Source organism: Chiloscyllium plagiosum, unplaced genomic scaffold, assembly GCF_037043375.1.
Source record: "Chiloscyllium plagiosum isolate Xiang-an unplaced genomic scaffold, Cpla_swu_hap1 HiC_scaffold_13, whole genome shotgun sequence".
In the NCBI taxonomy this organism is placed as follows: Eukaryota; Metazoa; Chordata; class Chondrichthyes; order Orectolobiformes; family Hemiscylliidae; genus Chiloscyllium; species Chiloscyllium plagiosum.
The window spans coordinates 83,449,789-83,467,615 of NW_028270151.1; the positions used below are offsets into that span (position 1 = coordinate 83,449,789).

Here is a 17,827-nt window from a genome sequence, read left to right on the forward strand (position 1 = left end):
TGATCGACATGGGGAACACACAGACACTGATCGACACGGGGAACACACAGACACTGATCGACACGGGGAACACACAGACACTGACCGACACGGGGAACACACAGACACTGACCGACACGGGGAACACACAGACACTGACCGACACGGGGAACACACCGACACTGATCGACACGAGGAACACACCGACACTGATCGACACGGGAACACACAGACACTGACCGGCACGAGGAACACACAGACACTGACCGACACAGGGAACACACAGACACTGATCGACATGGGGAACACACAGACACTGATCGACATGGGGAACACACAGACACTGATCGACACGGGGAACACACAGACACTGACCGACATGGGGAACACACAGACACTGATCGACATGGGGAACACACAGACACTGATCGACACGGGGAACACACAGACACTGATCGACATGGGGAACACACAGACACTGATCGACACGGGGAACACACAGACACTGACCGACACAGGGAACACACAGACACTGATCGACACGAGGAACACACAGACACTGATCGACACGGGGAACACAAAGACACTGATCGACATGGGGAACACACAGACACTGATCGACACGGGGAACACACAGACACTGATCGACACGGGGAACACACAGACACTGACCGACACAGGGAACACACAGACACTGATCGACACGAGGAACACACAGACACTGATCGACACGGGGAACACAAAGACACTGATCGACATGGGGAACACACAGACACTGATCGACACGGGGAACACACAGACACTGATCGACATGGGGAACACACAGACACTGATCGACACGGGGAACACACAGACACTGATCGACACGGGGAACACACAGACACTGATCGACACGGGGAACACACAGACACTGATCGACATGGGGAACACACAGACACTGATCGACATGGGGAACACACAGACACTGATCGACACGGGGAACACACAGACACTGATCGACACGGGGAACACACAGACACTGATCGACACGGGGAACACACCGACACTGATCGACACGGGGAACACACAGACACTGATCGACACGGGGAACACACAGACACTGACCGACACGGGGAACACACAGACACTGATCGACACGGGGAACACACAGACACTGACCGACACGGGGAACACACAGACACTGATCGACACGGGGAACACAAAGACACTGATCGACAAGGGGAACACACAGACACTGATCGACATGGGGAACACGCAGACACTGATCGACACGGGGAACACACAGACACTGATCGACACGGGGAACACACAGACACTGATCGACATGGGGAACACACAGACACTGACCGACACGGGGAACACACCGACACTGACCGACACGGGGAACACACAGACACTGACCGACACAGGGAACACACAGACACTGATCGACATGGGGAACACGCAGACACTGATCGACACGGGGAACACACAGACACTGATCGACACGGGGAACACACAGACACTGACCGACACGGGGAACACACAGACACTGACCGACACGAGGAACACACAGACACTGATCGACATGGGGAACACAAAGACACTGATCGACACGGAGAACACAAAGACACTGATCGACACGGGGAACACACAGACACTGACCGACACAGGGAACACACAGACACTGACCGACACGGGGAACACACAGACACTGACCGACACGGGGAACACACAGACACTGACCGACACAGGGAACACACAGACACTGATCGACACGGGGAACACACAGACACTGATCGACACGGGGAACACAAAGACACTGATCGACAAGGGGAACACACAGACACTGATCGACATGGGGAACACGCAGACACTGATCGACACGGGGAACACACAGACACTGACCAACACGGGGAACACACAGACACTGATCGACACGAGGAACACACAGACACTGACCGACACAGGGAACACACAGACACTGATCGACACGGGGAACACACAGACACTGACCGACACGGGGAACACAAAGACACTGATCGACACGGGGAACACACAGACACTGATCGACACGGGGAACACACCGACACTGACCGACACGAGGAACACACAGACACTGACCGACACGGGGAACACAAAGACACTGATCGACACGGGGAACACACAGACACTGATCGACACGGGGAACACGCAGACACTGATCGACACGGGGAACACACAGACACTGATCGACACGGGGAACACACCGACACTGATCGACACGGGGAACACACAGACACTGACCGACACGAGGAACAAACAGACACTGAACGACACGGGGAACACACAGACACTGACCGACATGGAAACACACAGACACTGACCGACACGGGGAACACAAAGACACTGATCGACACGGGGAACACACAGACACTGATCGACACGGGGAACACACAGACACTGACCGACATGGAAACACAAAGACACTGATCGACATGGGGAACACACAGACACTGACCGACACGGGGAACACACAGACACTGATCGACACGGGGAACACACCGACACTGATCGACACGGGGAACACACAGACACTGACCGACACGAGGAACACACAGACACTGACCGACACGGGGAACACAAAGACACTGATCGACACGAGGAACACACAGACACTGACCGACACGGGGAACACACAGACACTGATCGACACGGGGAACACACCGACACTGATCGACATGGGGAACACACAGACACTGACCGACACGGGGAACACAAAGACACTGATCGACACGGGGAACACACAGACACTGATCGACACGGGGAACACACAGACACTGATCGACACGGGGAACACGCAGACACTGACCAACACGGGGAACACACAGACACTGATCGACACGGGGAACACACCGACACTGATCGACACGGGGAACACACAGACACTGATCGACACGGGGAACACACAGACACTGATCGACACGGGGAACACACAGACACTGATCGACACGGGGAACACGCAGACACTGACCAACACGGGGAACACACAGACACTGATCGACACGAGGAACACACAGACACTGACCGACACGGGGAACACACAGACACTGATCGACATGGGGAACACAAAGACACTGATCGACACGGGGAACACACAGACACTGATCGACACGGGGAACACACAGACACTGACCGACACGGGGAACACACAGACACTGATCGACATGGGGAACACACAGACACTGACCGACACGGGGAACACACAGACACTGATCGACACGGGGAACACACAGACACTGATCGACATGGGGAACACACAGACACTGATCGACACGGGGAACACAAAGACACTGATCGACATGGGGAACACACAGACACTGATCGACATGGGGAACACACAGACACTGATCGACATGGGGAACACACAGACACTGACCGACAAGGGGAACACGCAGACACTGATCGACACGGGGAACACGCAGACACTGACCGACACGGGGAACACACAGACACTGATCGACACGGGGAACACGCAGACACTGACCGACACGGGGAACACACAGACACTGACCGACACGGGGAACACAAAGACACTGATCGACACGGGGAACACACAGACACTGATCGACACGGGGAACACACAGACACTGATCGACACGGGGAACACACAGACACTGATCGACACGGGGAACACACAGACACTGACCGACACGGGGAACACACAGACACTGACCGACACGGGGAACACACAGACACTGACCGATACGGGGAACACAAAGACACTGACCGACACGGGGAACACACAGACACTGACCGACATGGGGAACACACAGACACTGATCGACACGGGGAACACACAGACACTGACCGACACGGGGAACACACAGACACTGATCGACACGGGGAACACAAAGACACTGATCGACACGGGGAACACGCAGACACTGACGGACCCGGGGAACACACAGACACTGATCGACACGGGGAACACACAGACACTGATCGACACGGGGAACACACAGACACTGACCGACACGGGGAACACACAGACACTGATCGACATGGGGAACACACAGACACTGACCGACACGGGGAACACACAGACACTGATCGACATGGGGAACACACAGACACTGACCGACAAGGGGAACACACAGACACTGATCGACACAGGGAACACGCAGACACTGATCGACACGGGGAACACAAAGACACTGATCGACACGGGGAACACACAGACACTGACCGACACGGGGAACACACCGACACTGACCGACACGGGGAACACACAGACACTGATCGACATGGGGAACACACAGACACTGACCGACACGGGGAACACACAGACACTGATCGACATGGGGAACACACAGACACTGATCGACATGGGGAACACACAGACACTGACCGACACGGAGAACACACAGACACTGATCGACACGGGGAACACACAGACACTGATCGACATGGGGAACACAAAGACACTGATCGACACGGGGAACACACAGACACTGATCGACACGGGGAACACACAGACACTGACCGACACGGGGAACACACAGACACTGATCGACACGGGGAACACACAGACACTGATCGACACGGGGAACACACAGACACTGACCGACACGGGGAATACACAGACACTGATCGACACGGGGAACACACAGACACTGACCGACACGGGGAACACACAGACACTGATCGACATGGGGAACACACAGACACTGATCGACATGGGGAACACACAGACACTGACCGACACGGAGAACACACAGACACTGATCGACACGGGGAACACACAGACACTGATCGACATGGGGAACACAAAGACACTGATCGACACGGGGAACACACAGACACTGATCGACACGGGGAACACACAGACACTGACCGACATGGGGAACACACAGACACTGATCGACACGGGGAACACACAGACACTGACCGACACGGGGAACACACAGACACTGATCGACACGGGGAACACACAGACACTGACCGACACGAGGAACACACAGACACTGACCGACACGGGGAACACAAAGACACTGATCGACATGGGGAACACACAGACACTGATCGACATGGGGAACACACAGACACTGATCGACACGGGGAACACACAGACACTGACCGACACGGGGAACACACAGACACTGATCGACATGGGGAACACACAGACACTGATCGACATGGGGAACACACAGACACTGATCGACACGGGGAACACACAGACACTGATCGACACGGGGAACACAAAGACACTGATCGACACGGGGAACACACAGACACTGATCGACACGGGGAACACACAGACACTGACCGACACGGGGAACACACAGACACTGATCGACACGGGGAACACACAGACACTGATCGACACGGGGAACACACAGACACTGACCGACACGAGGAACACACAGACACTGACCGACACGGGGAACACACAGACACTGATCGACACGGGGAACACACAGACACTGATCGACATGGGGAACACACAGACACTGACCGACACGGGGAACACAAAGACACTGATCGACACGGGGAACACACAGACACTGATCGACATGGGGAACACACAGACACTGATCGACACGGGGAACACACAGACACTGATCGACACGGGGAACACACAGACACTGATCGACACGGGGAACACACAGACACTGATCGACATGGGGAACACAAAGACACTGATCGACACGGGGAACACACAGACACTGATCGACACGGGGAACACGCAGACACTGACCGACACGGGGAACACACAGACACTGACCGACACGGGGAACACACAGACACTGACCGACACGGGGAACACACAGACACTGACCGACACGGGGAACACACAGACACTGACCGACACGGGGAACACAAAGACACTGATCGACACGGGGAACACACAGACACTGACCGACACGGGGAACACACAGACACTGACCGACACGGGGAACACACAGACACTGATCGACACGGGGAACACACAGACACTGATCGACACGGGGAACACACAGACACTGATCGACACGGGGAACACAAAGACACTGATCGACACGGGGAACACACAGACACTGACCGACACGGAGAACACGCAGACACTGACCGACACGGAGAACACACAGACACTGATCGACACGGGGAACACACAGACACTGATCGACACGGGGAACACACCGACACTGACCGACACGGGGAACACACAGACACTGACCGACACGGGGAACACACAGACACTGACCGACACGGGGAACACACAGACACTGATCGACACGGGGAACACACAGACACTGACAGACAGGGGGAACACACAGACACGGGGAACATACAGACACTGATCGACACGGGGAGCACACAGACACTGACCGACACGGGGAACACACAGACACTGACCGACACGGGGAACACAAAGACACTGACCGACATGGGGAACACACAGACACTGACAGACACGGGGAACACACAGACACTGACCGACATGGGGAACACACAGACACTGACCGACAAGGGAACACACAGACACTGATCGACACGGGAAACACACAGACTTTGACCAACACAAGGAACATACAGACACTGATCGACACGGGAAACACACAGACATTGACCAACACAAGGAACACGCAGACACTGACCGACACGGGGAACACACAGACACTGACGGACAAGGGGAACACACAGACACTGACCGACACGGAAAACACACAGATACTGATCGACAAGGGGAACACACAGACACTAACCGACAAGGGGAACACGCAGACACTGACGGACACAGGGAACACACAGACACTGACCGACACGGGGAACACACAGACACTAACCGACACGGGGAACACACAGACACTGTCCGACAAGGGGAACACACAGACTCTGATCGACAAGGGGAACACACAGACACTGACCGACAAGGGGAACACACAGACACTGATCGACACGGGGAACACACAGACACTGATCGACACGGGGAACACACAGACACTGACCGACAAGGGGAACACACAGACACTAATCGACACGAGGAACACACAGAAACTGATCAACACGGGAACACACAGACACAGATTGACACGGAGAACACGCAGACACTGACCGACACGGGGAACACACAGACACTGACGGACACGGGGAATATACAGACACTGACGGACACGGGGAACACACAGACACTGAGAGACACAGGGAACACACAGACACTGAGAGACACAGGGAACACACAGACACTGACAGACTTGGGGAACACACAGACACTGATCGACATGGGGAACACACAGACACTGATCGACATGGGGAACACACAGACACTGATCGACACAGGGAACACACAGACACTGACCAACACAGGGAACACACAGACACTGACGGACACTGGTAACACACAGACACTGATGAACACGTGGAAAACACAGACACTGACCGACATGGGGAACACACAGACACTGATCGACACGGGGAACACACAGACACTGACTGACGTGGGGAACACACAGACACTGACAGACGCATGGAACACACAGACACTGACCGAACACGCAGACACTCATCGACACGGGTGCACACAGACCCTGATCGACACGGGGAACACGCAGACACTGATCGACACGGGGAACACACAGACACTGACCGACGCGGGGGACACACAGACACTGACCGATGCGGGGAACACACAGACACTGATCGACACGGGGAACACACAGACACTGACCGACACGGGGAACACACAGAAACTGATCGACACGGGGAACACACAGACACTGACCGACAGGGGGAACACACAGACACTGACCGACATGGGGAACACACAGACACTGTCGGACACGGGGAACACGCAGACACTGACCGACACGGGGAACACGCAGACACTGACCGACACGGGGAACACACAAACACTGACCGACAGGGGGAACACACAGAAACGGACCGACACGGGGTACATACAGACACTGACCGACACGGGGAACACACAGACACTGACAGACACGGGGAACACACGGACACTGACCGACACGGGGAACACACAGGCACTGACCGACACGGGGAACACACAGGCACTGACTGACACGGGTGCACACAGACACTGACCGACACGGGGAACACACAGACACTGACCGACAGGGAGAACACACAGACACTGATCGACACGGGGAACACACAGACACTGACCGACACGGGGAACACACAGACACTGATCGACACGGGGAACACACAGACACTGACCGACACAGGGAACACACAGACACTGACCGACACAGGGAACAAACAGACACTGACCGACACAGGGAACACACAGACACTGACCGACACGGGGCACACACAGACACTGACCGACACGGGGAACACACAGACACTGACCGACACGGGGAACACACAGACACTGACCGACACGGGAAACACACAGACACTGATCGACACGGGGAACACGCACACACTGACCGAACACGCAGACACTGATCGACACGGGGAGCACGCAGACACTGAACGATACGGGGCACACACAGACACTGATCGACATAGGGGACACACAGACACTGACCGAACACGCAGACACTGATCGACACGGGGAACACGCAGACACTAATAGACACATGGAACACACAGGTACTACAGACACTGGGAACACACAGAAATGATCGACACAGGGAACACACAGACACTGATCGACAAGTCGAACACACAGACACTGACCGAACACGCAGACACTGATCGACACGGGTGCACACAGACACTGACCGACATGGGGAACACGCAGACACTGACCAACAGGGAGAACACACAGACACTGACCGACACGGGGAACACGCAGACACTGACCGACACGGGGAACACACAGACACTGACCGACACGGGGAACACACAGACACTGACCGACACGGGGAACACACAGACACTGACCGACACGGGGAACACACAGACACTGACCGACAAGGGGAACACACAGACACTGACCGACAAGGGGAACACACAGACACTGATCGAAACGAGGAACACACAGACACTGATCGACACGAGGAACACACAGACACTGACCGACACGGGGAACACGCAGACATTGACCGACACGGGGAGCACGCAGACACTGATCGACACAGGGAACACACAGACACTGACCGAACACGCAGACACTGATCGACACGGGGCACACACAGACACTGATCGATACGGGGAACACGCAGACACTGACCGACATGGGGAACACACAGACACTGACCGACACGGGGAACACACAGACACTGACCGACACGGGGAACACACAGACACTGACCGACAAGGGGAACACACAGACACTGATCGAAACGAGGAACACACAGACACTGATCGACACGAGGAACACACAGACACTGACCGACACGGGGAACACGCAGACATTGACCGACACGGGGAACACGCAGACATTGACCGACACGGGGAACACGCAGACACTGACCGACACGGGGAACACAAAGACACTGATCGACACAGGGAACACACAGACACTGATCGACACGGGGAACACACAGACACTGACCGACACGGGGAACACACAGACACTGATCGACTCGTGGAACACACAGACACTGATCGACAAGTCGAACACACAGACACTGATCGACATGGGGAACACACAGACACTGATCGACACAGGGAACATACAGACACTGATCGACACAGGGAACATACAGACACTGATCGACACGGGGAACACACAGACAGTGGTCGACACGGGGAACACACAGACACTGATCGACACGGGGAACACACAGACACTGACCGATACGGGGAACACACAGACACTGACCGATACGGGGAACACACAGACACTGACCAACAAGGGGAACACACAGACACTGACCAACAAGGGGAACACACAGACACTGATCGACACAGGGAACGTACAGACACTGATCGACACGGGGAACACACAGACACTGATCGACACGAGGAACACACAGACAATGATCGACACGAGGAACACACAGACACTGATCGACATGGGGAACACACAGACACTGACCGAACACGCAGACACTCATCGACACGGGTGCACGCAAACATTGATCGATACGGGGAACACGCAGACACTGATCAACACGGGGAATACACAGACACTGACCGACGCGGGGAACACACGGACTCTGACCGACACGGGGAACACACAGACACTGACCGACACGGGGAACACGCATGCACTGACGGACACGGGGAACACACAGACACTGACCGACACAGGGAACACACAGACACTGACCGACACGGGGAACACACAGACACTGACCGACACGGGGAACACACAGACACTGACCGACACAGGGAACACACAGACACTGACCGACACAGGGAACACGCAGACACTGACCGACACGGGGAACACACAGACACTGACCGACACAGGTAACACGCAGACACTGACTGACACAGGGAACACACAGACACTGACCGACACAGGGAACACGCAGACACTGACCGACACGGGGAACACACAGACACTGACCGACACAGGTAACACGCAGACACTGACTGACATAGGAAACACACGGACACAGACCGACACGGGGAAACCTTACTAACCAGGTGAGATAAGGTAGACTGAGAGGTTGTTCATGAAGATCAGAAACAGGTTATTAGCAAGGGTCAGCCAAACTAAATGATCTTTAATGACCCAGACAATGGTATATCACTGACACCACACGAAACATCGTCACTACTTCAACGGGAATCAACTGAAAGTATTTCACTCACCGCTTCAATAGACTGATTCTTCTCCGCAATATCCTGAAATTCTGCCAGGAGCTCCTGTCTTAGGCTCTCCATTTCCTGGAAAAATTTTTTCCTTTCTTCCTCCTTCCAGTTCTCAAACTCCTTTTTTACATCTTCCTCCCTCCTCCGAGAATCTTCCAATTCCTAGTTGAGATGGTGTGAATATCGGAGGTACGGTCAGTAAGTTTGCAGATGGTGTGGTGGAGAGTGAAGAAGGTCATCTCAGAGTACAACAGATGGGTCAATGGGCTGAGGAGTGGCAGATGGAGTTTAATCTAAATAAGTATGAGGTGTTGCATTTTAGTAAGGCACACCAGGGCAGGACTTATACAGTTAATGGTACGGCCCTGAGGAGTGCTGCTGAACAAAGAGACCTTGAAGTGCAGATTGATAGTTCCTTAAAAGTGGAGTTGCAGGTAGACACGATACTGAAGGTAGTGTTTGATATGCTTTCCTTTATTGATCAGTGCACTGAGTACAGGAGTTGGGAGGTCTTGTTGTGGTTGAACGGGACATTGGTGAGGCCATTTTTGGAATACTGGGTTCAATTCTGGTCTCCTTGACATAGGAAAAATGTCGTTAAAACTTGAGAGTGCAGAAAAGATTTACAACGATGTTGACAGAGCTGGGGTTTTCAGTTATGAGGACAGGATGCAGAGCTTGGGACTTTGCTCCCATACTCAGGTATCCTGTACCTAGGTACCCTGACTCTAAGATGGTGCCAAGAGGTGAAAATTACAAACTTTTCACTGCACTCATTTGAGTGCACGTTATAATAAAGACTAATTCTAATGGAGCATCAGAGGCTGAAGGGGTGACCTTTTACTGGTTTATAAAATCATGAGGGACATAGATAGGATTTTTGTTTATTTATTCATGTGTGGGATGTAGGCTTTACTGGCATTTATTGAGCTGCATTCTTGAACTGTTGCAGTCCTCTATGAATAGGAAGGGTTTACAGGGATAATGGCCAAGTGCTGGCAAATGGGACTAGTTCAGATTGAGATATCTGGTCAGCGCAGATGAGTTGGACCGAAGGTCTGTTTCCATGCTGTATGACTCTATGAATATGGCTGTAAGTCCAAAGGGTTTGAACAGATAAATCTCCATTGGTTTTATTCAATGCTAAGTTCTTCATTGCAGGGGCTGACGGTGTTAAGAAAATATTGTGAATATCTTTATGAACTGTGAGAAAACAAAAGCTGGAACTGTTTCGATGTTTCCAGCTTTATCACAGAATCCATAGAATTCATACTCCATGGAAACAGGCCATTTGGCCTAGAAGTCCACACCTACTCACCAAAGAGCATCCCACCCTGACCCAAACCCGTCCCCCTACCCTATCCCCATGACTCTACATTCCCCATGACTAACACATCTAATCTACATGTCCCTGGACATTATGGGCAATTTAGCATGACCAATTCACCTAACCTGCACATTGTTGTGGGAGGATACTGGAGCACCCGGAGGAAACCCATGCAGGCACAGGGGAGAACTTGCAAACTCTGCACAGACAGTGGCCCAAGGCTGGAATCGAACCCGGGTCCTAGGCACTGTGAGGCACCATGTTATTTCTTCAAACCAGAAAACTTGAAACAGAAGGTCAAAGGGGATTGTATTCACCTATGACACACATACCACTGCATCCTTATTCCACCCCCACGCCCCCCCCCCCCCCCCCCCACCACAAGAAAACTGGTCTTGACTTCAAACGCTTCTAGTACTAACCAACCAGAGATGCTACACTGCCCCCAAATGATGAGAGTCCTTCTCTACTTACTTGGTACACCCATTCATCTGTGCCCTAGCCTCAACGCATGCCCACGTAGCTGGAGCTGGTCCATCCTGGACAAATCTAAGAGCTCAAGACTTTCTAAACTCAAGTTTCAAATTGCCACTTCTAACCTCCATCACTGGCTTCAATAGGCAACCCAAGTACTGAACTGTACAGGCAGGCACATACTCATCCACAGCTGCCAGCAGCAGCCTTGTTGCCTCCCAGGACCTCAAGGAAATCCCCTGCCCTTTAAGCCTGCCCTGTACCAACAATGCCACTTCAGTCAACACCATCATCAGAGACACCATATTTAGGATTGTAACCAACATTAAACAAATCAAGAGCTCCTCCCAGTCTAACACTTGAAAATCGAACCATAGAATGCCTACAGTGTGGAAGCAGGTCATTCAGCCCATTGAGTCCATACTGACCTTCTGAAGGACATCCCATCCAGACCCATCCCCCTACCCTATCCCCGTAACCGTCCATTTCCCATGGCCAATCCAGCTAACCTGCACATCGTTGCACTGCGGGAGGAAACCACAACTAGAGGAGTACTCTGAGGAAACCCACGGATGCACAGGGAGAGTGCACAAGTTACACAGAGACAGTTACCCAAGGGTGGGATTGAACCCTGGTGCCTGGTGCAGTGAGATAGCAGTGCTAACCACTGAGCCACCGTGCTGCCCCAACCGTCAAACACTCCATCACCTCGGTACTGAATGGCATGTACTTATTCTCAATGCCTCGATTTCCAATTCCCCATGGCCTCTCTACACCCTACCTCTGTAACCCTTTCCAGTCCTCCACCTTTATGGGATTGCCATGCTTCCTTAACCTGATTTGTGCGTCATCCCTGATTTCCCTCCCTCCATTCCTGCTGGCCATGCCTTCAGCCTTGCAGGCAGTAAGTACTTGAGTTCCCTCCCAAAACCCTTCCCATTCAGATGCTTCTCAAACACAACCGCATCCACATCTCTCCATGATTGGTTTGGTCTTAGTTTTCCTCTCTGATTTCCACCCTATGGAGCATGGTACCATCAAGATGCTTGATACCATCTCAGGGCGTCTGTTCAGAAAGAAAATCTGCTCTTCCTATCCAGTCTGGCCTATTTGTGATCCCAGTCCCACAGTAATGTGCTTGACTCCTGACTGCTTTCTGAATGGCCCATCAAGCCACCGAGTTTTATAAAATCATTACAAAGTCATTCCAAAGGAATGAAACTGAATGGACCACCAGATATCGATCTATGCACCCAAAATGACCAGAATAGAAACAGCTCTGTTGACCCTGCAAAGTCCTCCTCACTAACAACTGGAGGCTAGCACCAAACTTCAGAGAGCTGTCTCACAGACTAATCAAGCAACATGGTCATTTTCATGGAATCATACCTTATAATGTCCTAGACATACAATCACCATCCCTGGCTATGTCCTGTCTCACCAGCAGGACAGACCCAGCAGATGTGGAGGCACAGTGGGATACAGTCAGGAGGGAGTTACTCTGGAAATCCTCAACATTGACTCCAGACTCAATGAAGTCTCATGGCTTCAGGGTTAAACATGGGCAAGGAAACCACCTGCTGATTACCATGTACCGCCCTCCCTTGGCTGATGAATCCTCCATGTTGAATAACACTAGGAGGAAGCTGTGAGGGTGACAATGGCACAGAATATACTCTGTGTGGGGGTCTTCACTATCCACTACCAAGAGTGGCTCTGCAGTAGCAACACCAATCGAGCTGGTCAGGTCCTGAAGGACATAGCTGCTGGACAGGTTCTGCGGCAGGTGGTGAGGGAACCAACAAGAGGGAAAAACTTCCTTGACCTCACCTTCACCAGTCTGCTGGCTGCAGGTGCATCTGTCCACGGCAGCATCGGTAAGGGTCATTGCCCTTGACACTGTGGGGATGGATTAGATCTAGGCCCTGGGGTTCTGCCATATCCAGTCATTAATTGTGGTGGATAATTAAACAACTCACTGGAGGCAGAGGCTCCACAAATATCACCAAGCTCAACGTTGGAAGAGCTCAGCACATCAGCGCAAAAGACAAGGCTGAAGGATTCACAGCAATCTTCAGCCAGAAGTGCCGAGTGGATGATCCATCTTGGCCTCCTCTAGAGGTACCTAGCATGACACAGCCCAGTCTTCAGCCAATTCAATTCACTCGAGATCAATAGTCCCTCTAATGTTTTAATCAGTGTGCAGACGTCAGATATCCGTGTGCACCAGCAACTTCCGAAACTGGAAGTCAATGCACGGCACACGGATCACACCACTCGGCAAGCACAGGATCTTGGAAGAATCTTGGATAAGTTGTGCAGCTATTAGATTAGATTAGATTAGATTAGATTAGATTAGATTAGATTAGATTACTTACAGTGTGGAAACAGGCCCTTCGGCCCAACAAGTCCACACCGCCCCGCCGAAGCGCCACCCACCCATACCCTTACGTTTACCCCTTACCTAACACTACGGGCAATTTAGCATGGCCAATTCACCTGACCTGCACATCTTTGGACTGTGGGAGGAAACCGGAGCACCCAGAGGAAACCCACGGAGACACGGGGAGAACGTGCAAACTCCACACAGTTAGTCGCCTGAGGCGGGAATTGAACCCGGGTCTCTGGCGCTGTGAGGCAGCAGTTATAACCACTGTGCCACCGTGCCGCCCATAAATGCAGTTACACAGCCCAGAGGGAATACTGCTCCAAGTGACATCAAGAAACGGCTGAAGACACTGAATACTACAAAGGCCCAGAACATTCCAGTAACAGTGTGCAAGACTTGTGGTCCAGATTATTTATATCTACCTGACAATGTGCAAAATTGCCCAGGTATACTGTGTACACAAAAAGCAGGTCAAACCCAGCTCGGCCAATTACCGCCCCATCAGTCTACTCTTGACCATCAGTAAAGTGATGGAAGGTGTCACCAACAGTACTATTGAGCAGTACCTGTTCAGCAATAACCTGCTCAGTGACGCCCAGTTTGGGTTCCACCAGGGTCACTCAGCTCCTGACCTCATTACAGCCTTGGTTCAAACATGGACTAAGGAGATGAGTTCTGGAGGCCAAGTAAGAGTGATGGCCATTGACATCAAGGCTGCATTCGACTGAGTGTGGCAGCAAGGAGCCCTCACAAAACTGGAATCAATCAGTATCAGGATGCAAACTCTCCACTAGGTGGACTCATCCCTAGCACATAGGAAGATGGCTGTGGTTGTTGGAGGTCAGTCATCTCAGCTCCAGGACATCTCTGCAAGAGTCCCCTCAGGGGAGTGTCCTCAGCCGCTTCATCGATGACCTTCGCTCCATCATAAAGTCAGAAGTGGGGAGGTTTGCCGATAATTGCACAATGCTCAGCACCATTCGCAACTCTTCAGGTCCTGAAGCAGTCCGTGCTCAAATGCAACAAGATCTGGACAATATCCAGGCTTGGGCTGACAAGTGGCAAGTAACATTCATGCCACACAAATACCAAACAATGACCATCACCAATAAGAGACAATCTAATCACCGTTCTTGACATTCAATGGTGTTACTATCACTGAAACTCCCACTATCCATAGCCTGGAGGCTACCATTGACCAGAAACTCAACTGGACTCACCACATGAACACAGTGGTCACAAGAGCAGGTTAGAGGAATTGTGCAGCAGGTAACTCACTTCCTGACTCCCCAAGGCCTGTCCAAAGGCACAAGTCAGGAGTGTGATGGAATAGTCCCCACTTGCCTGGATGAGTGCAACTCCAAAAACACTCATGAAGCTTGACACCATCCAAGACAAAGCAGCCTCTTCATTGAGGCCACATCCGCAAACATTCACTCCCCCCACCACAGACACTCAGCAGTGTTTACTATCTTCAAGATACACTGCAAACATTCACCAAAGATCCTCAGACAGCACTTTCCAAACCAATTCCACCTAGAAGGACAAGGGCAGCAGATACATGGGAAAACCAGCACCTGCAAGTTTCCCTCCAAACCACTCACCACTCCTGACTCGGAAATATATGGCTGTTCCTTCACTGTCACTGGGTCATTATCTCGGAATTCCCTCTCTAATGGCATTGTGGGTCAAACCACAGCAGGTGCACTGTGGTGGTTCAAAGAGGCAGCTCACCGCCACTTTCTCAAGGGTAACGGGGACGGGCAATAAATGCTGGCCCAGCCAATGACGCCCACATTCAACAGAAGAGTAAGACCAAGTGTATGGGCAGGTTTCTATGGAGTTCCTATTATGGAGGGTCTTGTGTCAGTGCGATGAGCGTGAGGCTGCTGACCGCTGACCTGGCCACGGCGGAGAGAATCAGCCTCCCTCTCGAGCCGGAGCTGTGATTGGCTGATCTGCAGCCGCTCCCGGAGCTCCCGGATCTCATCCTCAATCTGCTCCGTCCGGTGCTTCTTCTTCCTCTCTGAAAGAAAAGCACAACAAAGGCTGAGTTGAGGGTGAAGCGAGACAATCTCAAGAGGCCACATCACACCCACGTACCAGCAGGTCTACCTTCACAAGAGTTTCCAGTCATTGCTCTGACTAAATCGCGTTGGGGGGGGCGGGGGGGGAAGGTGATCAGGGACGGACCGGTGACAGCTGAAGTGACGGCGGAGGGGAATGTTGATATTTGGGAGACGGAGCTTGAGAGGTTGGGGAAATAGGCCCGGAAGTGAGGAACGGCAGGAGGTGAGAGGAAGGAGCTGGAGATGGGAAACTGGACAGGTGGTGGGTAACAGGGCAGGAGGGAATGGGTGGGGCTGGAAGTGGGCAGAAGGGCTTGACACGTGGCAGAAGCGAGGAGGGGCCAAGAGGTGGGGAGAGACGCTGAAGGCAGAGATTTGGCAAGGGGATGGGGAGCAGAATCTAGAGGAAGTCCAGGTGAGCTAGAGTTGGACATGGGAGGAGATAACAAATGTCAGAAGTGGAAAGGGGCTGAAGACCAGCTGGAGGCAGAATGAGGCTAGAGACAGGGGAGGGGAGACAATGAGGAGGGGGAAAGAGAGAGAGAGAAGTGTGAGTGACAGTGCAGAAGAGAGGAGCATAATTGTTCAGGAAGCCAGAATCCTGGGGTCACAAGAGGAGATGTAATACTTGAGTAAGACAAAAGGGTACAGTAAAGGTGCTAGGTAAATGCAAGCTGCAGGTAATTAAATCAACCTAAAAGATTGTAGATGGCATAAGGATTCCAACTAGTTCACCAGTGCCTTTCATGGAAGGGGCCCTGAGCCCCTCCCTGAGAGGACTCCAGTTCCATAGTCTGGTGTTGCCTCTTACTGAGGTAGTTAAACACATACTTCCCAACATTTTAAGAACCAATTAAGGAAAGGGTGAGAGAGCTGTGGAAATGTGTAGCAACAAGCCAAATCAGTTAT

General features: G+C 52.6%; 1 protein-coding gene across 3 annotated transcripts in view; it reads right to left on the bottom strand.

Annotated features, from left to right (window-relative positions):
• The window catches only part of dzip1l (DAZ interacting zinc finger protein 1-like), a 208,655-nt gene that overhangs the window by 169,160 nt on the left and 21,668 nt on the right, over nucleotides 1–17,827 (bottom strand). For all 3 annotated transcript variants that reach the window (XM_087993855.1, XM_087993854.1, XM_087993852.1), the window contains 2 exons: nucleotides 16,751–16,875; nucleotides 10,660–10,821 (listed from right to left, as the gene is read on the bottom strand). In XM_087993855.1, the coding sequence (XP_087849981.1) occupies nucleotides 10,660–10,821; nucleotides 16,751–16,875 (287 nt within the window). The remainder of the gene's footprint in view (nucleotides 1–10,659; nucleotides 10,822–16,750; nucleotides 16,876–17,827) is intronic.